The sequence below is a fragment of the Leptonotus elevatus genome, chromosome 2 (assembly GCF_054856555.1).
Source record: "Leptonotus elevatus isolate MCC_2025b chromosome 2, RoL_Lele_1.0, whole genome shotgun sequence".
NCBI classification, from domain to species: domain Eukaryota; kingdom Metazoa; phylum Chordata; class Actinopteri; order Syngnathiformes; family Syngnathidae; genus Leptonotus; species Leptonotus elevatus.
Window position 1 is genome coordinate 24,901,860 of NC_141240.1, and position 25,371 is coordinate 24,927,230.

The window sequence follows — 25,371 nt, forward strand, 5'->3', positions numbered from 1 at the left end:
AATTTGGTCTGCAATTAATTATTATTTTAATAATTAATCTGTTGATTTTTTTTTCATGAATCGGGTTTTAAAAAATTTACTTTCATCACTTTATTAAAAAAAAAAACAGGATATTATTTTGAAATTGACAGTGCAGAAAATGCACAGACATAAATAGATTTTTGGTTCACTTACACTGATTTGGTCGGTAAAATTAGGAAAAAAATGTTGATCATTATTTTCCAAAGTAAAAGCAGATGTTTGCAAATGTCTTATTTTGATTGGACACAAAAATAATCAATCTGTTTTCACTGAGGACTAAAGAAATCGGAATAATTACTGTTGTTGAAATTTTAAGTTAAACATTGTCTCTAAACGATTAATTGAGTATCAAAACAGGTAGTTGATTCGTTTTCGATTAATCTACCAATGTTCGCACCTTTACAATTATTAGATATTTTAATATTCACAATGCTGTTCTACACTATATTATTCTGCATACATTTTTGTATATACTGTTCTCTAACACAAGCGTTTGTTGTTGTTTTTAAACGTAGTCAGTAACTTTGTTGGTGGTCTGTTGCTTTAACCATTGCAACCTTAAAGGATTGTGGATAGCATAACTACTTACATTTGGTAAAGGTTAGTCAGGAAGAGCAGTAACCTATGCCATGTGGGTCAAAGGCTGCATCCATCCATTCTCTGTACCACTTATCCTCATTAGGGCCACAGCCCTGATGTGCTGTAACCTATTTGGCTGACTGGACGAGAGGCAGAATGCATAATAGTCTTCTAGCTGAGGGATGCCATGTCCTCAACCTTGAAAAACAGCACCATGCTGATGGATATTATATGTCAATATGGTATTGTGGCAGCTTCGTTCTGTGAAACATGTGGGCAATGTTGCACTGGTAAAGCATCTGAAAAGGTAACAGAATTTAACCAGTCGGTATGCGGAACAACAGAGGCAACACCCATTAAAACTTAAAAGTTAGGAAGTCCTGTGTAGCAATTCACTTTACGCAGTCATCTTTTAAGAACTTGTCATCCATTTTCCTCCTGTCAAGCTCACACTTTGGCATTGAGGGCCTCTTTGAAGTGAACTATAAAACGTTTTAACACAAAGATCTATGTTAATATGATAAAATAATGGTAGGCTATACAAAAAAAAAGATAATAAATCTACTGTATTTCTTATTCTCAGCTCTACTCTACACTTTCGCTACAGCTACACTGAAAAAAGTCACATTCTGCCATTAGTTTCTCATCAGCAGGTTTACAAACTTCAGCTACACCCTCTGCTTCTTCATCTGCTTGTGGTAGCATTGGTGATCCTGCGGTGTCATTCATCGCTGTGTCATCAATCTTAAGCAACAATCGCTGTCCTTTGCTGTCTTCTGTAGGCTTCAACTCACTGAGACCTGGGTATAGAAATGGCACCTAATCTGGATGTGAATTCAGTTGAGTAGTGTCTTCATAGAAATAATGGCTAAATGTAACTTCTTGTTTTCATAGAATTGAAAGCCTGGTACAAATAAATGTTTCTTAAATATTGAAATCTTTTATTTGAAATGTCTTATGGTCAATTGAATTGCCACTAGCAAAGTAAGCAATAGGAATTCAGTTTGGGTTAAAAAAAAAAAGTGCGGGGGTGGGGCTTTTCATTTTTAGTTATAGAATCAAGATATTATTGTAATCCATCACTTCTTTACAAACATTCCAAAAAAGACAATTGGAACATCATAATGTATTTAGTATTTCTCTTAATGTGAGCAATTAACTTTACATGTAAATAAGTTACTTTCCAAAGAGAAAAATGAAGGCTAATATGTGACTGAGCTTTCTTTCTTTCTCAAATCAATGTCTAAATATTAATTTAAACATAAAAATATTCATTCATATCTCAAGCAAAAGCAAAACATATTTAAACACAATAAAGGCACAAAGATGAAGAAATGTTGAAAGCCACCAATTCATAAAAAGTTCATAACATATATATATTTTTTGAGTTTTACTTCCTTAACCATTATGCAGTTGAATCCAGTTTCCGATTGACAGTATAGCGATGTTTTCATTTAAAAACACAATTATTGTGTCATACATTAGTTCAAATATTTTTTTTTTGGCTGAATTTTTATTGAGGTGCTTCCATTTTGTTACAACTAATGAAGTATGTATTTAAGTGCTCATTTAGCATTGTAAACACGAAAAAAATGCTTTATTCTTTCTAATATTCGGACCTTGAATTTTCTCGATTGTTTTTGCAATTTATACTTACACATATAATTTTAATCTATTAAGAATGTGTGCAAATTGTGGCCACAGATGACTTTTACCTCTGATAACACCATCTCATAAAAATAACTGTTAATATTTAAAACTGGTACTTTTTTTGTCCACAGCCTGCTGAGACTATTGAGGACTACAGATGGATGGATAGAGGACACATAGGAAAATACTATAATGTTTTTGTACAAATACTACATTGCAAAACTGCACAGAAAAAATGGCTGTGAGTCATGGTTGCTGCTGGTATTGGCTCTCTGTGGCTGTGTAGAAATCCTCCAGGACACTCTGCAGGTATTCAAAGGTTGGACGGTCTTCTGGCTTGTTCTTCCAACACTCCAGCATGATGTCATAGAGTTCCTTGGGACAACTGTCCTGACGCTGCATTCGGTAGCCTTTCTCCAGGGAACGGATCACCTCTGGGTTTGTCATGCCTGAAAATAAAATCACTTCTGTTAATTGATAGGATGTCACATTCCTCTTCTCTACACTGTGCACTGCGTGCAGACCCGTCTCCAGAGCCCAGGCTTAAGGGGATGGGGGGCATGAAATACATGGGGCGGTGGGGCGGGCAATTATGAATACCCTATAGACAACATTTAGTTGCCCAATAGATTTGGATAAATTCACGTAGCATGGTCGTGCATTCATCCATTGAATGGCGCCTGCTGACAAGTATTATCATCCACAGCATTTACAGTACATACACATACAGTAGACGGCAACGCAGTCGTGAGTACGTTGACGCCGGAGTCATATTGGATGCAGCATAGTGAAGCTATTTGTAAAGATGCCTCAATCACTTTCTCCTTGGAGATGTATCATTAATAAGGAACCATTATTGATTGTATTATTATCCCATTCTAACGCAATCTTATTTGCCGATTTAATGGCAAATACAATTGCCACATTCAATATGGCGGACGCTCTGACACATCTTGGAACGGGTTATCTGTTTAAACGGTGTCTGCGGCAGAGTTAAAATGGGGGGTTTGAAGTGAACCTAAGCCAAATACATGAACTGATGCCCAAACTGTATATGTGGCTCCTGTGATTTCTTTTTTCAAGTCATTTTTAGTTGCCGACACTAATGTAGTTTGTAGTATGTCCCTCCTCACTTGCCGTACACTGGTCTTGTGTGCCAGGCGACATGTCTTGCCACACACAGTCCAAACATAAAATTAGCAGTTTCACTTTGAAAAAACTTATAAGCCAGCGTACCTTTCAGTCAGGCTGTGATGGCTGTTGCAGATAAGACTGGCCATCAATCAAAAACAAATCACACCATTGTTTCTTCATATTTTTAATGTCTTAGCGATAAACAACTCAACATTAGTATTTTAAAACACAAAATTAGCTACTATGAAAAATATGATAATAAAAAAAGAGTTTATTTTTAGAGATCCATGTCTCAAATGGGGGGGCACAATCATTTTGGTGGGTGGGTGGGCACAGACCCCTACGGTCCACCCATGGCGACAGGTGTGACTGCGTGTATTCATTTATCTGGCAGCCTGGCACAACTATCGCGATTTATGGTACTGCTGTGTTTTTGTAAAACAAATGTATGTGTGAAAATAGACACACACAAAAAGTGAACAATTTTGCAGACCTACATGTTGCGCTCTCTGCTGAAAATCATTTGATACATCTTGATCAAAGGTTAAGCCTGATTTATTTGCCGCATGAGCTCCTCAAGGTCTGAATGCATTCTCACCATAACCAAATCAAGTTCAGTTTGTTTGGAACTACAACGAGACTTCAACCGGTTGATTTGAATTCAGTTACTGTGTTCACACTATAATAATATAATAATAATAATAATAATAATAATAATAATAATATATTTTTTAATTTATATAAACACTTTTCATGCAGACATGCAACCCAAAGTGCTTAACCAAAAAAAGCATGATAAAATACAATATAAGACAAATATATTAAAATACATTACAGTACATGTTAAAATGGACCGGTATTACAGTATAATGGCACCTATCAGAAGAATCATTCCATCTTAAATGCTAAATTAAAAAAATAAGTCTTTAACCTCTTTTTAAAAATTACCAGGGAGTCAACTGTTCTAAGATTCAGAGGGAGGCTGTTCGACAGTGTAGGAGTCGGACCATAAAAGCAGAAAGCCGTCTTCCCAGATCTTTTTACCTTTGAAATCTCTAAAAGACGGCCAGTGGAAGATCGAAGGGCGCTTTACCAATTCAACCACACAAAAGGGGAATGGTGCTTGTGTGACAGCACCGAGAGCAAATCTCTCGAAGTTGGAATAGCACACCAACATTATGGAAATAAAATATTTTATTTTCTAAATGTGTAGGATTTACTAATTCTAAAAATAATAAAGAAATTTTTTTTTCTCATACAATACCTGTAGAATGTCATGGACTTTTAGGGCTCTATTTTTGTGCCAAGTGCAAGTCTAGAGCAAAGTGCAGTCTAATTGTGCACATGGGTGGAGCTTTCTTTCTTGTGGTATTTTCAAATAAATAGGCGTTTATGCCGTTGTGGGTGTGAACACAGATGACTAGCTTCCGCAAAAATCTGCGATATAAAGACAGCATATAAATAACATTTCATTTATAGTTAAACCTCTCCCATGAGCTTTAAATCGTTTTTTTAAACACATTGTTAACGTATTTGAACACAAAAAATGCAAGCATAAAATGTAGAGAAAATACTGTACATATTGTAGTGCTTGTGTTAGAAACATGCATATGATTTTAAGAGTAGGGGCCGGTGTCATGTGTGACATCTGTGAGTCAGCGTGAGCATGTGGCAGTAAGCTGTCGCCAACAGCAGCTCCTGTATGAGTTTGTAGTACGATTCTCCTGAATGAATAAATGACTGTGGCTCTCCTTTCCCACGTGAGAGAGCATAACAGTATATAAGTAGGCTAAATGTATAATGTAAAAACACATTAAAAATATGATATAGTGGTGGCTTCGATGTTGAATCATGATATTGCGAGGAAACACTGTAGTGCATCAACGTTGATGCTGTTACCTGGGTATGGTGTACGTCCATAACTGATGATCTCTGTCAGCAAAATGCCAAAAGACCAGACATCTGACTTAATAGTGAAACAGCCGTAGTTGATGGCTTCAGGGGCTGTCCACTTAATGGGAAATCTTGCACCTGGAGAAACATAAAATAATATTCAAGCTTGCAACCCACATAGCATCTTCTTCTGCATTCATGTTACCATGAATATATTTAGGTTCAGCCCATTTCTCAAGTCACTCTTCCTTAAAAATGAAAAACCCTGGCTGCTGCTGGAAGGTCATTACAGCATATGCAATTCCAGATAGTTTAAAACAAAATCAAATAATACTGTAGAATGTCGAACCTTCCCTTGCTGTGTATTCATTGTCTTCAATGATGCGGGCCAGGCCAAAGTCAGCAATTTTGCATACTAAAGACTTATTGACCAGGATGTTGGCGGCCCTCAAGTCTCGGTGGATGTAGTTCCGCTGCTCAATGAAGGCCATACCTTCTGCTATCTAGGAATGAACAAGTGACAGTAAAAAAAGTAAGAACGTTATTCTAAGCAGTTGATGTGATAAAATGATCAAAAAAATGTTTAGTTAAGTGCGGAATATGTTGTTCAGTTTCTGTTCCCTTTTGTTAGTTTACCACTTCAGTGGTACGGTATTACACAATGTGTATAGAGTTCTGTCTGTTGGTTAGCCAACAATTGAAACAATAAACCACAAAGGATTATTAAGATTATATTAAAAAGGAAAAACATACTCGGATGAATAAATAATAATAAAGAAACAGCACTGAAATAAAATATTAAGGTTTAATGTTCCATTAATATAACATTCTTCCATGCTTAATGTGTAAATCCTAAGCCTAAGTAAGACGTTTTGTTGAATATTCCCATAAAAAATGGATGTTTAAAAATTGATTGGGCCGCATATTGAATCGATTCAAGAATTGCGCGCTGTAATATCGCGATATATTGCTGAATTGATTTTTTCTAACACCCCTAATAATAATAATAATAATAATAATGCATCAGATTTGTGTAGCACTTTTCTAGACACTCAAAGACGCTTTACAGTGGATACATTATTCGTGCGCTCACACATTCACACTGTGGTGGCGGAAAACTACTTTGGGGCAGGCTGACGGAAGCGTGGCTGCCAGTGTGCGCCTACGGCCCCTCCGACCTCCACCAAACCTTCACACCATTCATAAACCAGTGTGAGTAGCACTGGAGGCAATGTGTGTGAAGTGCCTTGCCCAAGGACACATGACTTGGAGAGAGCGGGGATCGAACAGGCAACCTTCTAGTTACTGGACGACCGTCTCTACACCTGAGCCACGATCACCAATAAAAAATAGAAATAATTTATCGCAAACTTCTGTTGAGAATGGAGGACTAAAAATCACAGGTGACATTTACAGGGGGAAAAAAGCACAATTGGTTTGGATTTTGTTGTTGTTGTCCAAATCATACCTAATTGTGGTGGGGAAAGCCCGTTGGTGCCTTACTTAGTCTCATGTGCGTGGTTCAACTAAACTGACACAATATGCACATTAACTGTGGATATGTTCTAATTAGACGACTGAAGCTCTTAATGTGACTGAACCTGGTACCGGTACCTGGGCTGAGAAGTCGATGAGCTTGGGAAGTGGGATGCGCTTGCCTTCATCACTCTTGAGGAAATCTAATAAACTACCTGTATGCATGAAGACAGGAAATTGGAAACTGTGCTTTAAATGCATGCTGTAACTGCTAACCTTCATCAATGGCAGTGAAGAGAAATTGATCATCTTGGTATTCTTCTGGCAACAGTTTTGGTAAATGGATGATCCATTGTAATTTATAGGGAAATACCTTACACTCTAAAGCTAAAAAAAAACATTTGCATTTTTTTTATGTTAGCAGATTATGAATTTAAATATAAAAACAATTTATAAGTAACTTTGTGTAGGGGTGGCCCCCATGTGGTGTTGGGACCCTCTATATTTTGATGCGAATACAAATGTAGACTTTCTCTTTTTGCCATTGCATCACAATAAAACCATCCCGGCTGCACTACAATATAATTGGTAGAGTCCGGCTGTCCATTCCCGACACTCTTCTCTATGAAGAAGACTACTTGTACGGAGCAACAAACAAATTTGTCACTCACAATTTTTTCCCTACTTTTGTTTAAAGAATTGATTTTTCACTATTGGTTTAATCTTGTAGGAGTATTGCGATCAACTAATACTGCATTCAAAAAAACAAAACAGGAAGTTAGTTATTTCTGACCTTTGACCATAAACGTACAATGAAACATCATTAAAAGTTGGGCTAGACAGTAAATAGAAGCCAGGACATTATTGCAATGAAGAAATCTGACACCACAACGGACATTCCAAAAGTAAATGCAAAGCTTTAAGTAAAATATAGTTTACTTTAAACTATGTCTATCTGTAGTCACTGGTTATCATAAAACTCCGGCCTTTATCATAACCTGTTCTACTTGGAAACCCGTGAAGTTATGTTACTTTTCCCACTCTGCCTAAATAATACTAGCAAAAGATTATATAAAATATTTATTAATATTAATATTGCAAATATTTGCAACTTTTAAGCATATTTAACTATTTTATAACATTGATTGGTATGAGGTCATGTTTTTTTGTTAGTTTTTTTACATTGAGATTGCACCGTTTGGAATGCAGCAAAAATGTCATTCTGGTTGAGTATTCAGAAGATGCTACATGGTTAGCATATACAACCTTGCATTCCATTTTATTTTCCATTACAAGAATTCTTTGCTTGGGTTTGAACTACAGTTAAAACAGTGTTTTAGTGTGACGAGATGAACACAAACCTTTTTCCATTAATTCAGTGATAATATAAATGGGCTCCTCCTTGGTGACCACAGCATGGAGTCGCACCAGTTTGTCATGCTGTAAAGACTTCATCAGGTTGGCCTCAGCCATGAAGGCTTCGACCGACATGCTTCCAGGTTTCATGGTCTTCACTGCTACCTTGGTGTGTTTGTTGTATGTAGCTGAACACAAAACATTTCACGCAAGACATTCAACTTTAACAGACATCACCAGCAGAGTGGGAAAGGTGCTCGAATGTGTTGTACCCAGCCAGACTTCTCCAAATTGGCCAGCACCAAGCTTCTTCTCCAGCTTTAGCGATGACCTTGGGATTTCCCAGGCGTCTTTCTCCCAGGGCTTCTCGGGTTTAGGACTCAGGCAAGGGTTGGTCAGGGTTTGGCAAAGGCCATCGCCTTGCTCTGGAGAGAATAAGAAATCGATTTATTATCATTTATTAGAGTATAACTTTATTTTATTATATAAGAGAGAAAAAAAAGTTTTATAGTTCACTTAAAGCTGCAATATGGAACTTTCCCCCCCCAAAATAACTAGCCTTCTAATTAGTAGATTAACACTTTAGCTGTACACAATGGGTACTCCTGCAAGACTCTGGCCAATAGTTTTCAGACTGGATTCGGGTAAGAATTTCCCGCGCCCTGTCTGCGGATGTGACGTAATGTGCGTGGTGTGTATGTAAAGAACGGTATGTGCAGTTTCATTTTTCGTCAGAAGCAATTTGAAATGGAATATTCTACGTTCAGTAGCTTTAAGGTCTGATGAGACTGTAAATGTAGCATTCAGAAGTACAACATGTATTGCAACCACAATCTGACACATATTAATTCATGGGCTTATGAATTAATTGCATTTTTGTTTATTGTTCTTATTGTCACAGCGAGTCACACATGCACGTTCAGGTCTAGTTCCTCAAACTGAAAACTTATATAATACTCACTCTTGTAATGCTTGACCATGTCCTGCAGGGTGTTGAATGTGATCCGGGGAGAGATGTAAAATCCTCCATTGTCCAGCATACGGATCTTATAATGTTTAACAGTGTCACCAGATGGGCCATCACTGTCCCTGACAGACAGGGAGAAGCTTCCTGTGGTTAGAGAGAGAAGAAACCACAGGACCTTTAATGCTAATGCTAATATTTTTCATCAGTCATCATATCACTTTAAAGTCATGTTAAATCAAGCCTTTTGTGCTTGGCACTAGGCACATCCATGAGCACCTAGAGTACAGCAGACCCATTAAATCCCTGCTCAAAACCCACCCACTCAAACTTGCTTTCAAATATTTTAACTTAGCCTACGTGTGCAGTACATTTGTTTTCCTTTTTGTTAATAATCATTCTAAGCCAGCAATATTGCCTTGCCACCCACCTTTGTTTTGTTTTTTTAATCACACTAAACTTTTGAGAAGACTTAGTTTACTGTTCCTTTTTACATAACTTATACAGTACATGCATTCTGGCTTACACTTAACAAGCGTTATAGATTTATACCCATGCCAACTGTGTGCAATTAAACTGTTCAAACCAAACTTGTTCTTGTAAAACAATAAAACACTACAATTGTTCATACTCTACTTTTTATGATGATCACATTTACACTGTTTTGTTTGCACTCTCGGTTTAAAGAACTTAAGTACTTCCTCAATTGAATTTGTGTTAAAATTAAAGTTTGTGAATATCTGTACTGTAGATCGTAACAATACCTGGACTTTTTAGACCACTTAGAATAAAATTGTTGCAAAAGCTCAGTGTGCAGAATTTTCCAATTCTTCAATGTTAATTTATTTTAAAAACCCACGATTGATTTCAATATATAAATAAATATTCTATCACCTCAAAGTACAAAAAAATATATACAAACAATAGGTCTAGTAATCGCTCAATATGCCTCGCCGCGCCTTATACGTTTCGCCACCATCTTTCTGCTCCGGCTACCCAAAGGAGAAGAACTTCACAAACTTAGTAATTGGTGGTAGGTTTACAAAGTGTGGTCTCTCTGAGACTCCATAGTGAGCGTGCTTCAAAATGCACGTGCTTCGAACTTTGTTGTTGCATTTTATTAGTTCACAACTATATCTCACTAAATTCTACACACTGTCTCTTTAACAAAGATGAAAACAAAGGTCATTTTTGCTGTAATTATAGTTTTAGTTAGCTTGATAAACATAAGGTTTAATTTGATTTTTTTTGATTTTTAAGAATTTTCTTTTCTTTTCTTTTCATTTATGTTTTAGTTTTAGTTTAGTTTTTTTTCATTTGATCAAAACAAAATATAATGGATGGCACGTCTCCCTTAATGACAAAATATATGCGTATTAGGCATGGGCCGATAATTGGTTTGACGATTTACCGTGGTTTAAAAAAAATCAAGGTTTCAATAACCGCTAATACGGTCTGTCACCAGTAATGAACTCTTGCGTAAACAGTTAATTGCCTTCAATTAACTTTCTTCTCCTTCTACAGCGAGTGCATGTGCAGTCTTGCACGGAGGATGAGGAGGGAAGAATGGAGAGAGGTGGGGATAAATTAAATTATTATTGTTATTATTGTAAATTATTGTCCTTAAAATAAATAAATAGATAATAAGTAAATTTGTGTAGGTGAAAGTGTGTCCCCAAGCACATTGAGTAACCTTGGGTCTGTTCTAAAAATAGCTCACCAGTGATGGGACACTGTGACTTACTAAGGAAAATCCAAACAATAAGATTTATTTATTTAAACTTAGCATGGTAGACGTTTCTTAATGTACCAAATATTCTATATTTAGTTTAAAAATGAAATCGAATGTTGAATGAAAAAAAAGCTGTTTTTATTTACCCAAATATTTCTAAAAATGACATTTTAGAACTGTAATGTTAATACAGCGATACCGTGACACCGCAATATTTTTGCTCACGGTTATCATACCGTCAAAATCTAATATCGGCCCATGCCTAATGCGTATGCATAATTAGGTATCGATTAAGTTACACAACTTAGTGCTATAACTCGTTTGGACCGTTTAGCTTTGTTTGAAGTGTGGGCTCCACCTAGTTTTGAATGTACTGTACCATACTAAACTCACCCTTGTTTGTTTCACTGTCTCGGATCATGAACGATCCTGCTCTGTTCCCAGGGGCCAGCAGCTGCCTCTCAGCATCTCTCCTGCTGATGCCCTTAAAGAACCATCTAAACAACAGGAAACAGCCATTAGAGCAGAAACCACATCTCAGTCTAAAACAAGGTTCTCTTTCCTTTCAAGCTGCGTGTTGTCCTTCTACTTGACTTGACTTTACTGCTATGCTAAATTAGCCTATTGAAAAATGCAGCGCAATACAAACCAAGTAGGTTATTTAAGTCCAGAAATATTTGGACTGAGGTTTTATGATTTGGTGACTCAAAGTGGCACAAATGTTTATTGTTGTGAACCAGTGTTGCTTGTAGAATGTGTATTATTCATATACACGTAGACATCTCTTGATTTTGCGTTTCAGGCCAAATCAGTCGTTGTCTGAACTGTAGCTCCCTGGTGGGCACCAAAATGTCCTATTTATTTAGTGCTATTATGACTTATTACATTAAATTAGAAGTAAGTTGTAATAATTGCTATATAATTGTGCTTTTTAATTTAGTTTTTAAGCGCACTGGGGTAAATACACATGGACTGTAGTAAGCATATATTTGTTAGGCGACAAATATGTTGTCAAAAGCTAATGAAGTCAAGCCAATTAGTAATAAGAAATACCAACACTTGCCTTTAATCATACACAGTAAATTCTGTACAGCAAATTTGACTCTATTTAGAGTGTGACCAAAGAGACTCAGTTTTAAAGTAATTACACTTGGAAGAAAGTAAAATAAAACAATTGGAAAAAAAATAAAAAACACTCAAGGGTTGAGAAACGAACTTCAGCTTGGGAGACAGTTGATCTACTCCCTGAGCCACGCAGCTCCTGCTGTGTGTTAGTACCGTATATCACTCGTGTCAGCTGGAATCTCCATAACTCCAAGAGACCAAAAACAATGTGTTTGGTCTCATTTAGGATATAAGCAAACAGTAGGAGGGGCATATCTCAGTTGGTAGTGTGGCAGTCTCCCAAGCTGAAGGTCGTGAGTTCATTCCTCAACCCTTGAACCCCCCCGCCCCAATTATTTATTTTACTTTCTTCCAAGTGTAAACTATAAAAACAAGTGTAAACTATAAAACTGTGTTTATCCACTCTAAATAGAGTCAAATTTACTCAGACTCAGTCAGAATTTACTTTGCAGGATGTGAACACTGACATTATAGACCTTAAAAAGGCACTCATCCTCCTATTACAAGCCATTCAAGCATTCTCATGGTTTTTAGATGATTATTGTAAGATTATATTGTTAATTATGTAAGTCTACTTACTCCTCTGTCTCCAGGGTGTCTTTAGCAACATAATTGCTGGGGATGAAGCCTTCTTGACCTGTACTGATTGTCATCGCTCGCCACCACTCCCCAGATCTGTAGAAAAAGACAACCAAGGATATTTATTTAAAGGAATTGATTTCAAACAACCAATGCAACAAGATAGTAATTATATGTTACTGGTGACTCTACTCACTCTTCCAAAATTTTAAGTCTGTCCCCTTTCTTGAAGCCAAGGTCTCCATCATGAATGGCATCATAATCGTACAGTGCTATAGCAATGTTGTCTTCTGCGTCGACATGAAAGAAGAAGAGAAATTTGTCTGTGTATTTTTAAGTGCTCATGGATGAATAGCCATCCTTACATTTGTTTCATGGCAATGTCCATACATGAGTGTCTTTAATAAAATAGATTGAAAAGAAAACAACTCCCACTCAAGTATTTGGTATGAACTTCTCTTACACTCAAAGGGACTACAACATGAGAAATCTACTTTTTGGAGCTTTTAGCCATGTTAAAATGCTAATTCCTCACCAAAAACATGACCAAAGTTGTGTTTTCCTCCATTCGCCCCTGTATGAGAAATTCGAGGTTATTCTGCTCTCCAAGCACCAGCCCCTCCCAACCTGAGAAAAAGAGCTGTTGGCACGGTTTGACGTCATTGCGTGCGGCCCCACCCCCGCACCGCCTCTGCGGACTAAACGCACGCCCACTTTCTCTGAGACCTCCCTTCAGGGGATATTCACAAAAGTATCCTTTATCGATAAACATTCTGTCCAAATGAATTCAAAGCAATCAATGATGAAGTTATATGAATGGATGGTTTAGTGGATAGTGCGCTCGCCCCATAATCAATAGAACGCAAGTTCGCGACCCGCTGCGGTGCTTCTTTTATTCCTCCTCTTTTCCTATAACCTCTCTGCTCTCCTCCTCTTCCACGATTTCTTGCGGCAAGGACCCGTTTTGTTTCAAATGTTTATTCAAGAATTGATGGCTTGCGTGACCAAAGATCTGGCAACCCGTGAAATTTAGAGTCCATTAAAAAAATCGGCATAAAATGAAACCCATCTGCATGTTTTGTGGCCGATGCGCGAAGCAGCCGGCTCGGACGACGTCATGAGAGGGGCGCGGCAGCCACAGGGGGAGAGGTGGAGTTTTACTGAACCAAGCGTTTGACTTCTGGGTAAGAAAAATAGCCACCGAAATAACTCATATTTTATAAGAAATTACATCGCGATTGTGTCAAAGGTAAGATCTCATCATTATATGCCTACAGTTAACTGTGGAAGGGCTTAAAATACCATGGTGTCGTCCCTTTAAGCAATAGCAATAGAACCTATTTAATATAATTAGTGATATTTTCTTTTAGCTGGCTGTAGTCCAGAAAATTAGGAAGTAAGAAAATTCAGCTCATTAACGAGAAAAACATGCAATTGAACAACAACTGTCTGAAAACTCCAGAGTCACCATGCGCACCCCTTTTTAACATAGAGAAGCTAATGAATGCTTTTATTTCTAGTCTAGTATTGATCACTGTAATGTTCTCCTTTCTGGTCTTCCTAAGAAAACGGTTTCTACTCTTCAACTCCTACAGAATTCAGCCACCTGTGTGCTGATAAAGACCAAAAAGAGGGAGCATATTACACCTATTATAAAGTTGCTGAATTGGCTCCCTGTGTCTTTAAGGATCAATTTTTAGGTTATCTAATTGACTTATAAAGCTCTTAATGGTCTGGGTCCTTCATATTTATTGATCTGCTTTTACCATATCAACCCTCGCGGACTCTGAAGGCCTCTGGCGCTAGCCTTTTAACAATTCCAAAAGTTAGAACTAAACGTACCCACGGTGAGGCAGCTTTTCAATTTCTTGGCCTGCCAGAGGACCTCAGGGCTGCAGTGAATGTCGATATTTTAAAAGGGAGGCTCAAGACCCACATTTTTAGTTCAGTGTATCTTATTCTGATTTTATTTAGTTTTATGTATCTCTTGTCAATTTTTTCACTCTTTTATTCATTGTTTTAGCTCCAGTGTTCCTCACTGGGGACCGTGCGCACCGGGAGCTGTGTTTGGCCCTGGCTGTGGGGTTGCCGCCGTGGGGGGAGCCCCTGGCTCGGCGGATGAGGGTCTCCTCTGTCTGTCTGGGCTGGGGTCCAGACAGACAGACAGGCTCTTGGTGTGGACATGCCCCAAGGATGGCGTATCCTTGCTTGTGTAGCAATTAGTCCTGTTTTTAGTCCTGTTTTTAGTCCTGCTTTTTAGTTCTGTTGATATGTTGTAATTGTACTTATGTCTGGGGTTATTGGGTTGTAAGTCCAGAGGTTGGGTTGATAGTATTCTAATTCCACTATTTCTTGTACAAAACAATGATACTGAGGTGGCTAAAAAACATGTCAGAGGTTCCACGGTGCTAATGTTAGGCACTTGTCACTCATGTGACTGATCACACTGCCTCATTTATCTTTTAGTTTTAGTGCTGAGGTCTGTTAGGCGATGATATAGGATGCCGTTGTGTGGCCCAAACTACTCTCTTTACTTTCTGTGTTGAACTTGCTTACTTGTGTGTACTGCCCTAAATGGTGCTGGGCAACATTGCATACGGGCCAGGCCACGCATTGTGATACATTGCAGAAGATGCAAATACAAGTAGCCGAGGGTGACAATAAAGCAGAAGCAGTAAAGTGTAAAGAGCGTAGTGTAAAGAGAGGGTGGTACGAACCATCTGTTATGTTTGCACTGGATGGCGTTTTGCTCTGTGGACCGAGAAAGAGAAGAGACAATTCAAAATGTGGATTTCAATAACCTTATGCAAGACAAACAAAAAACAAACATTTTGCAAGTACAAGCACTCATTTGACAGACAGGAAGGACTTGTTCTTATCAACCTTAAATATCAGAGTTCTGCTGGTAGTTTTTCACTTGCTAAGTATATAAAAAGCAGCCAGGAAGTAAAACTAGCTGCGTGTGCTATCATGCTGCAGCTAGTGGTTGACTTATCTTAGTTGTTGCTTAATAGTGAGGTTTTAATCACGCATCTCCTGCTTTCTTGATACTGCTTCTGCTTTCGTCAATTCTTCTTTCCTCACTTTGGGTGAAAGACAGGAAGCAACGGCCAGGGGAACCACACTTGATAGATAGCAACAGTCAGAGTACTGCTACCCATGACACACATCAAAGTCTTCCCAATAGCCGAATTCCCTGGATATAAATCTAGCCATATTGCAAGACGACAACCAATTCATCCCGACTGACTTTTTATTTTTATCATGTAACTTCACGTTTTCTTTAAAGCAGGACAAAGGATAAAAGTGGGGAAATTCCAATTTGCATTTTAGGACAGCGCTATATCTTTCTCAAGGACATTTGACAAATCTGGAGGGAAGTGAAATTTGACGGTCACATTATAAAAAAATGGACCTATTACTATAGTTAAAGACTGAAATTATTCTAAAATGTGAATGTTTATTTATCTATATCTAAATCAAATTCGTTTCCAGTGAGGGTTAGACTCTGCCAAGGTTGCCCTTTGTCACCGATTCTGTTTATAAATTTTATGGACAGAATTTCTAGGTGCAGTCGAGGCATTGAGGGGGTCCGGTTTGGTGGCCTCAACATTGCATCTCTGCTTTTTGCATATGATGTGGTGCTGTTGGCTTCATCAAGCTGTGATCTCCAACTCTCGCTGGAGCGGTTTGCAGCCGAGTGTGAAGCGGTTGGGATGAAAATCGGCAACTCCAAATCCGAGACCATGGTCCTCAGTCGAAAAAGGGTGGAGTGCCCTCTCCGGGTCGGGGATAAGATCCTGCCCTAAGTGGAGGAGTTCAAATATCTTGGGGTCTTGTTCACAAGTGAGGGTAGGTTGAATCGGGAGATCATCAGGCGGATCGGTGCAGCGTTTGCAGTGATGCGGACTCTGTATCGATCCGTTGTAGTAAAGAAGGAGCTGTGCCGAAAGGCAAAACTCTCAATTTACCCTCACCTATGGTCATGAGCTGTGGGTCGTGACCGAAAGAACAAGATCCCGGATTCAAGCGGCCGAAATGAGTTTCCTCCACAGGGTGTCCGGGCTCTCCCTTAGAGATAGGGTAAGAAGCTCGGTCATCCGGGAGGGACTCAGTGTCGAGCCGCTACTCCTCCGCGTTGAGAGGAACCAGTTGAGGTGACTCGGGCATCTGGTTCGGATGCCTCCTGGACACCTCCCTGTCATGTCCCACCGGCGGGAAGCCCCGGGGACAACCCAGAGAGATAACACTAAGAGACTATGTCTCTAGGCTGACCTGGGAACGCCTTGGGATCCCGTCGGAGGAGCTGGTTGAAGTGGCTGAGGAGAGGGAAGTCTTACTAAACCTGCTGCCCCCGCGACCCGACCCCAGATAAGCGGTAGATAATGGATCGATAGATATTTATCTATATCTGCCCTGTGATTGGCTGTTCAGGGTGTAACCCGCCTTTTGCCGAAAGTCGACTGGGCTTGGCTCTAGCACACTTTTTCCAGCCTGTTTTCCATGTCTCCCTAGCCAACACAACTGAGGATTGTTATCAGGTTCATGCAGATAGGGCTGATAAACTGATTGTTTGACACACCTGTGTTGGCTGAGGGGAGACATGGAAAACAGGCTGCAGAGGGGTACTTGAGGACCGCGGTTGAGAACCACTGCTCTAGCAAACCCGCAACCCTAGTGAGGATAAGCGATATAGAGCAGTGTTTCTCAACCACTGTGCCCCGGCCGGGAAATACTGTCTGGTGTGCCGTGGGAAATTGTCCAATTCCACCTAATTGGTAACAACAAATTAATTATTATCCGCAAATAGTGTGTCGCTGTCGAGTAAAGTCTTGTTTATACTTCTGCGTTTGCTCTTGCATCAATGACCGACGTATGTCGCTGTAGCTCGTGGCCGGGTGCTGCGCACACGTCTCCAATTCTTGTACGCTGTAAATGGCGGGTCGTAACATCGCTCGTGAGTGTTTGATGGTGTACTCAGCTTTTTTCTGTCTCTCTCTCTCTGCCCCCCCCCCCCCCCCCCCAGATAGTTTCAGTGAAGGCAACTGTGTGGCGCAAACCCACTTCCCGCCAGGGAGACCACGTGTTATCTATAAAATGCACAACATGGTCCTTAAAGGGAAATAAGACGATAAGAAAGTTTTATCACAGAAAATGGTGTTCATTAAATGTGCAGTTTGCTACACCTTATATTGTTTTCAAGTTTTGCTGTGACTATCTGTTGCAGTCGAACCTCAAATGTCAATCGCAATACTACCGCAGGAATCTATTGAAGAAGAAAAAAAAGCACTACAGTGACCGTATGCAGAAGTCTTACAGCATTTGTGGAGGTTTTTGAACTACTTTTTCCTCCGTAAATTTGATTGAATTCCAAATTTTTCAATCTTTTGGGGCATTCGACTTGTGTTTCGACTGTATTTCAGCAACTTATTTTTGTACTTGCAGACAATTACCTCTGCTACAATGTTTTTTTGAAACCACTATAACCTGTATGTAAACCTTTTGGGAGAATTTGATTTCTATTATTCCTTATGGGAAGATTCCTATTGATTAATCTGAAACACAAACAAATGAAAGGTTGAGCAGCATCCTTGAACGGATTATTTTAGTTCGTTGAATAGGCAGCAGCAAGAACCTTTGTATAGCGATTATGGATCGGATAGATGGATTTTCTTGGGTCAGATTTAACTGTATTTCTATTACAGTGATTGCTTACAGCTTTAGAATTTCCTGATGTGGGATCTTTGACGTAGTGGGCTGTCTGTGCACTTTTCTGCACCTCATTGTTCCCTTTCTGAAGATGCTCTTGGTCCTTCTTTGAGCCCACACAGCCCATGATGATGTCCTGGTGGCTGAGAAGGAAAGAAGAAGAGACAGCTTTTAGATGCCATTAAAGACCTTCTATGCAATATCTGCTTGTTGTTTTGTTGTAAAATGGACGGTTGATAGTTTAATGTTTTAAGTGAAATGCAAAGCGAAATGCGTAATAATTTGACTCGATAGACTACACGTTCCACTTTCATCATAAAGTAAAGCCGGAGTGTTTTCTCTTTTTTTTTTTAATCACGAATAACAGGGGTTAACTTAGTTTTGCACTTGTATGGTTTGTAAGAATGCTGCTTGAGCACGTACCATAATTTCATATTAATACCCTCTTGGACTGGATTGAGCTCCATCAGAGCACGTACTGTACAGTAAGTATGACGCTTATGAGAATTTCTTCTTCTTTTTTTTCCACATCCTTCTTTGTAAAATATGTATGTCTTGGCAATACTGTATGTCTAAAATGTGACTCAAAACCAGAATATCACAAGATATGATATATAGAGGTCAGATTTTCCTTATGACTTGACTTCTATGTAGTCAGCTGACTGACCACGCAATTCTGGAGTGTGGTTTGCTTGACATTTTCATTGATTACAGCTGTCTTAGAACAGAGTCAATCAGCTCAAATACTGTTGGCAGATAAATTATTGCATACAACCACACTAAACTGCTTTAAGGCTTCAAGTGAATGTGTTTAGAAGGATGGGCTGCAAGGAAGAATGTAAACTAGAGGTGGGGATTTATTACTTTGTAAATCAGACACTAATAGACAAAATTAGATTATTTGATACTACAAAAAAAAAAAAAAATTCTGACAATGTGCTTAACTAAATGGCAAATTATGCAATTTCATGGTTAAGTATAAACAATTAAGTTAATGTAATTAAAGTTTAGAGTTGGATATGAAATATTTTTTTTTTCATTTATTGGATGTAAAACATTAAATGTTAACACAGTACTACTAAGTAGTTGAAATGAGTAAATATCTAGAAATCATAATTTTCTAACTGACTAATTACTTATTCATAAAATTACATCAGCTGATATATGTACTACTATTGCCATCGTTATTAGAGGTGTTAACATAAGAAATTTCATTCAAACATGGAGGCTTTCCATATTAGCTATCATTTTTTAAGAGATTCCTGCTGTTACGCCAATGTATTCATTTGAATAATAATCATCGATGCAATTGTAATGACCGTTCTGACAAATATGACAACATTTTGTCATCTTTTCAGATGCTTTGTTTCCCGGTGCCATCCATTTACAAGCACAGTGTGGATGACTTCATGGTAGTGTTTAAAGGCACGTGGGCTGGCACTCTCTGCCAGTATATTGCCAACAAGCAAGATAAGCGGGGGCCGTGGTCATAAATTATCTTTCCGAGCAAATCCATCTGACTTTATCCACAACTTCCTGCTGTATCAAGGGAAATCACTATAACCCTGAGTGAACAGGAACAGAGGCTACCTTTGCGAGCCAAAGTGGTGACAATATTAAGTAAAACCCTAAAAGAGCTGAGCTGCCTGTTGTTTCTTAGCAAGTTTCATTTTGGTTCACACATGAGTGGTCGAGTGCATTGGCACGGTTCAACCAAACCAGCAGTGTTTTGTGGCATACTACTAGAAATAGTGCATCAAATCAATGCCTCAGACATTGTCGTTTATTTCTTCATACATTACGATTGCATTAACTTAATCTATTCTTCCTGGTATTCATATGCAGTTCCATACTAATACAATTAAGGGTAGAATATTGGTAATGTTGCATCCAAGTACAGGCCAACACTGTGGGAGTGGTAACACACAAGCAGCTTCTTAATTCCCACTAGCCCAGGTCATCAACTCATTTGCTCCCAAAAATGTATAAAAACGTTCTTTTTTTAAATATTGCCATGGTCCCACAAATGTATTTATGTTTTTTATGGGTTTATTTTATGCTAGAGCATACAGAAGGCTTTGATGCAGCCTCTGACCTGAAGAGATTGCTTAACGCAATGGTAGTTATTACAAAAAAACGGAATGTAGGTGGCAGCAGAGTATAGATAAACCAGGGCCATGTTGCAAAAAGCCCTTTTCCCCAGTGTTTTAAACAGATTTGTGAATAATGATGAAACTTAGCTATATTCTAATGTTAATTGCTGCAAAAAATGGAAACAGATACAAATATACTTTGGGTGGCTGGAAAATGGCTGGGAGTGAATAAGTTAATGAGTTTGATGCCACTGTTTGCATGTTTCTGAATGAAATATGCCTGACATCAACCACATAGTTCTGTGGAGCTCAGAATCTGTCTGTGCTCAGATCAAATTGACCAAAATCGCATGAGACCAGCTTAGACTATGATGAGGGTCTTCTGCCCAGATTTAGTCATAACTGTTTTAATTTCCTTATTTCCTCAGTAAAGCTTTGTGAGGGTTATCGCAATTTCTGCCAGGTGCCGTCATGACTGGGACCTCCTCTATTTCCACAACAATGGACCATTGTCTGTGGTTGAAGTCAATGTGTAATGAATGGTGTCTTTAAAAGTCTTATCTCATGTCTGGTGAACTCCGGGTGGGCTGGGGGCTTGGGGGTTTTGTGGTACCGCCCTTCAAGATAGTATAAGAATGTTGTAAGTCCTCTGAAATCTTTGCACTAGTGAGAGGCTGCAGCCATTGTCTGGATCTCATTTGTGCCCGGAATATTCTGTATAAATAAAAGCTTCGAAGCAACTGTTCATCGATCTCCAGCCTGTATTCGGATAACCAACATTCTCACTACCCGAAAGACAACGAACACGTGGAGGAAAAGATCTGCCTCCTAACAACTACCAGCTCAATGGTCTTAGCAGGCGTAAGTATAGACATTAGACCAGGGATGCGCAACTTCATTGCTGGAGTGGGCACCAATTTTTCATCACCGCAAGAACTCATCTTATGCATTGTTTTCAATCAGCTCACTCAAAAGTGTAACATTATTTATGTACTACTTTGTACTGCACATCACTACAAATCCGCGAAAAAATAATGAGGCCAACAACTTGTTGTAGAGGGCAGTATAAGACCCAATCCAAGCGCATCTAAGACATGTCTGCCATCTAGTGGTAATTGGTGACATTACAACTTAAGACTACAGTCTTCTTCATAGGCCTTCATAGACTGACTTTCTGCCACCAAAATTTCTCTCCCTCAAAATCAGTATACGCCGGCATTTGCGCCACACCTTAGGTGAGCTGTTAATACGTTTTTAATTGTTTGCAGTTGTTTTTCACAGTCTTCAGATTCCGAACTTTGCCTTTCCGACATGTAGCATGTGTTCATTTCCCAGAATGAATGTGCATGTAAATGTCTGTCTCTATATATGCCTTGAAATTTACTGGCAAAGTATTTTGCCTGAAGTTAGCTGGCACATGTTCCATCTCTTCATGACCCTAAACATAAAAAGCAGTATAGAAAATAAACTGACGGATTGATGGGTTTTCTCATTCAATACCCCCCTTTCAGAAATTAGGTGGAGCGGCTACGTTCCTTTTACAAATATCATATTGTACTACATACATGTGTAAGCTAAAACACTGACACTTTTGTAACAATAGTAAAATAAAGCATATTTGTGGCAACACCGTGTTGCATGCATGCTTTATTGTGACAGATCATATAAAATGGAAGGGAGAAATTGGTTTCAGATCAGCTTTACCAAAGATGTCCAACCAAGGAACAGGAACTTGGCAATCGATAGAAGAGGATATTCAGGTGAAAAAAAAAAAAAAGGGAAGAAGGACAGAGTGTGAGAAATGAAATGAACTTTAAATAAACCTACAGGTGTGAACAAGTATGTTGTATGTGAATGACACCACCACTGGCCTAGGTTACTGATCTGTGGAGTATGGTTGTTAGCGGCATATGATCTGCAGGATCATAAAATCACAACAACAACAAAACCTTCGCTTTGTGTTATTACTCTTTCCTCCAACATATCACAAAGTTTACGATACCCTCAACTGCAAATAAGGAAACCAGATACACTAGACATCTTTGATTTTTGCCCTCAAAATAAACTGAAATTTACCCTCCTATTGATCTATTGCTATTTCTGTGAGCTAAGAATATAAATTAAAAATGTTGGTTACTTATTAGATTCAACGGAATGAACAATGAATCAGTCATTTTGGCCCATTTTGAGGTGGAATTGACAATCCTGTTGAGTTATGCCTATGATTTATTTAGAATCAATGTGGAGTTCATGGTTTATTGTTCTAATACTCAAGTGCATAAGTGGATGTCTATATTGCATTATTTATTTTTTTTTGCATTTATGAGCTATGGGTGGAAATATTTAGACGTTAGTGTTGTGAATCATTGACAACATTTAAGACAATTTATTTTCCATCCTGGCTCCAAACATTAATGGGTAACATATTTATAATCCTTTGCAATAGTGGTATCATATGTCAGCCTGGTATTATCAGCATTTAACAGTAGAGGGGGCGGGTGGGGTGGGGGTGGGGGTTGGGTGTCTGGCTACTCGGCCATATCCAAGTCTTTTCTATTCTTTCACCAACATAAAGAAGTTGAATTTATACATATTTGGCCATTACAAATACATCACAAGCCCTTGAAAAGGATAACACAGAAAGTAATGCCTTATTTTAGTTCATAATATGAGAATAATATGAGAAACATGCAACATGAGTTCATAAATATTTAGAAGAAAATTACACAAAAATGTGGAAAAGGAGGGACTATAACAGAACCTGAAACTCAAAGGTAAAATTCATCCTTTACAATGAAATTACATCTGTAGCAAAATTAAACCGACTGATTCCTTTTAAAAATTTTGAGCATGTCAACATGAGACCTGGTCGACACAAAAATACACACTGATACCACAACTGTTCCTGTAATTGACTGTTGTACATATTGTGAACAACAAATTAATGTTTTTTTAGGTATAGGCCTACAACTTTTCATCAGTTCATGAAGGGACTTTAGAAGGGTTTAGTTTTTCTTCACATTTAACAGTCATTACAAGACACGTAATATATATATATATATATATATTTATTTATTAGGGGTGTGAATTGCCTAGGACCTAGCAATTCGATTTGTATCGCAATTCATAGGTCACGATTCGATACCGATTAATCCCGATACGAATCTTTTAATTGATTATTGCGATTTTTTAAACTCAAATTTAGAAAATACTAATCAGTAAACTTATACTTGTACACTGTAAGATTTGTATGTAAATGTAGTTATTTATCAGAAAATGCAGGCTTATACTGAGCCACTGCATTTAACAAACAGGTTGCAGTCTGTTTCATGTTTGAACAGCACTGAAATAAAATATTAAGGCTTAATGTTCCATTAATATAACATTTTCTATGCTTTATTGTGAATCCTAACCCTAAGTAAGACGTTTTGTTGAATATTCCCATAAAAAATGTATGTTTAAAAATCGATTCGGCTGCATATCGAATCGATTCGAGAATTGCGCGCTGTAATATCGCGATATATTGCCGAATCGATTTTTTCTAACATCCCTAATACATATATATATATATATATATATATATATATATATATATATATATATATATATATATATATATATATATATATATATATATATATATTAGGAAGGTGACAACATGGGAAAGTGGGTCATTCAGTCTATATTTCACCATAAAAATAAAACGACAATTATGAAGACCATAATCAGCAGCATAATCAGTTACATATGCATTGCAAAGACTGCAAACGAGATTCTTTCTTGTTTTTCTTCACATTTAACAGTCGTTACAAGACACGTAATATATATATATGGTAATTATGGTCTTCATAATTGCCGTTTTATTTGTATGCTAAAATATATACTGAATGACCCACTTTCCCATTTTGTCACCTTCCTAAAAAAATTAAAAAAATAAAATCACTTATCACGTAGGTATATAATTAAACAGTGGCTTGTGGTATGGTTGGCATTTTTAAGAATATAATTCACATCATACAGAGGATTTCTTCCAATTAAAATAAATGTTGGCTTGAGGGATGGGCAGTGCATTTATGACCTCCTTGCATGAGATTTATTCATAAGAAACTACATATTGGTAACAGTGCTAAAACCCTCAAACTCCTCCGTGAAACACGACGTCTATTTTAGTCCTAATGGACTACGGAAAATATAATTTAGGCTCAACTTGATTGAATCTTTCTCAGGATAGAACATTGTTTAAAACTGTAATAGCATCGAGTCAAGGCTACGTGCACGCTAACGTCTTGTTGATGCTCGGATAAATTGAAACTAATCAGTCAATTTGTTATTGATCACGAATAGTAATTCAGAATGTTAATTATTTTATTTTTGAGCACACTTTGGCTTTTTTTGGCTCAACGGTGACGTCACGGTCCTTAATAGAAAATATAAATAAATGAAATATTCACCGATCACTCCTTCGACGACGAGTTTAACAAAATAGTGATTCTTCTGCCAGAGTCCCTTGACCGAAATTATTCCTCATTTCGTTGTAGCTTCCATTTGCCTGTGAGCTTCAAGATCAGAAGCACCGCTGTGCAACTGCGACTTGGACGAGGAAGTTGGGAGTGTGCCGTTAAGCTTGAGTGAGCTAACAAAAAAGGGGAACCAGCTCTCACAATCTTCCACTTTTACACTTTTTTTCCCTTTTGTTATTTAAAGCACACTGCTGTATTTCAGCATGCACTTTTACTGGTCATGAAAACACCATCTTCAAAATGTTGGCTATATAGTTGATCTGATGGTCGTTTGTAATCTTTAGTCTTTTTGCTTAGACCCAGTAGAGGTCGCTACAGAGCCTCATCCTTCCTTTTCCTAATCTTCCACCTACTGTAAATTCTGCATCCTGCCCTCATGTCCTACTCCTCCCTATATATCAACCTTCTCTTAGGTCTTCCTCTCTTTCCAGCGCTCCATCGTCATCGATCGTATACCAATAAACTCATTATCAGGTTTGGTTAAAATATGTGGTTGGGCTGTCTTTGAATTTAAGAACATATAGGAGCTATTCTGCAAGT

At 38.1% G+C, this 25,371-nt stretch overlaps 1 protein-coding gene across 1 annotated transcript; it reads right to left on the reverse strand.

Moving 5' to 3' along the window:
* Positions 1-1,518: 1,518 nt before the first annotated feature.
* hck (HCK proto-oncogene, Src family tyrosine kinase) lies at positions 1,519-24,960 on the reverse strand. The gene is made up of 13 exons (XM_086068325.1): positions 24,763-24,960; positions 18,226-18,361; positions 15,227-15,260; positions 12,706-12,799; positions 12,510-12,605; positions 11,199-11,302; positions 9,071-9,220; positions 8,382-8,534; positions 8,115-8,297; positions 6,892-6,968; positions 5,627-5,780; positions 5,284-5,415; positions 1,519-2,699 (listed from the first exon to the last, which is right to left on the reverse strand). The coding sequence occupies exons 2-13, from the start codon at positions 18,343-18,345 to the stop codon at positions 2,497-2,499; spliced, it is 1,500 nt and encodes a 499-aa protein (XP_085924451.1). The 5' UTR covers positions 18,346-18,361; positions 24,763-24,960; the 3' UTR covers positions 1,519-2,496.
* Between the last annotated feature and the right edge of the window lie 411 nt (positions 24,961-25,371).

Coding starts and splice junctions, on each gene's coding strand:
- hck (XM_086068325.1), bottom strand. CDS start 18,345: ATGGGCTGTGTGGGCTCAAAGAAGGACCAAGAGCATCTTCAGAAAGGG. Junction 8,298..8,381: donor ATTTGGAGAAGTCTGGCTGG/GTACAACACATT, acceptor TTTTGTGTTCAG/CTACATACAACAAACACACC. Junction 5,416..5,626: donor TGAATACACAGCAAGGGAAG/GTTCGACATTCT, acceptor ATGTTTCTCCAG/GTGCAAGATTTCCCATTAAG.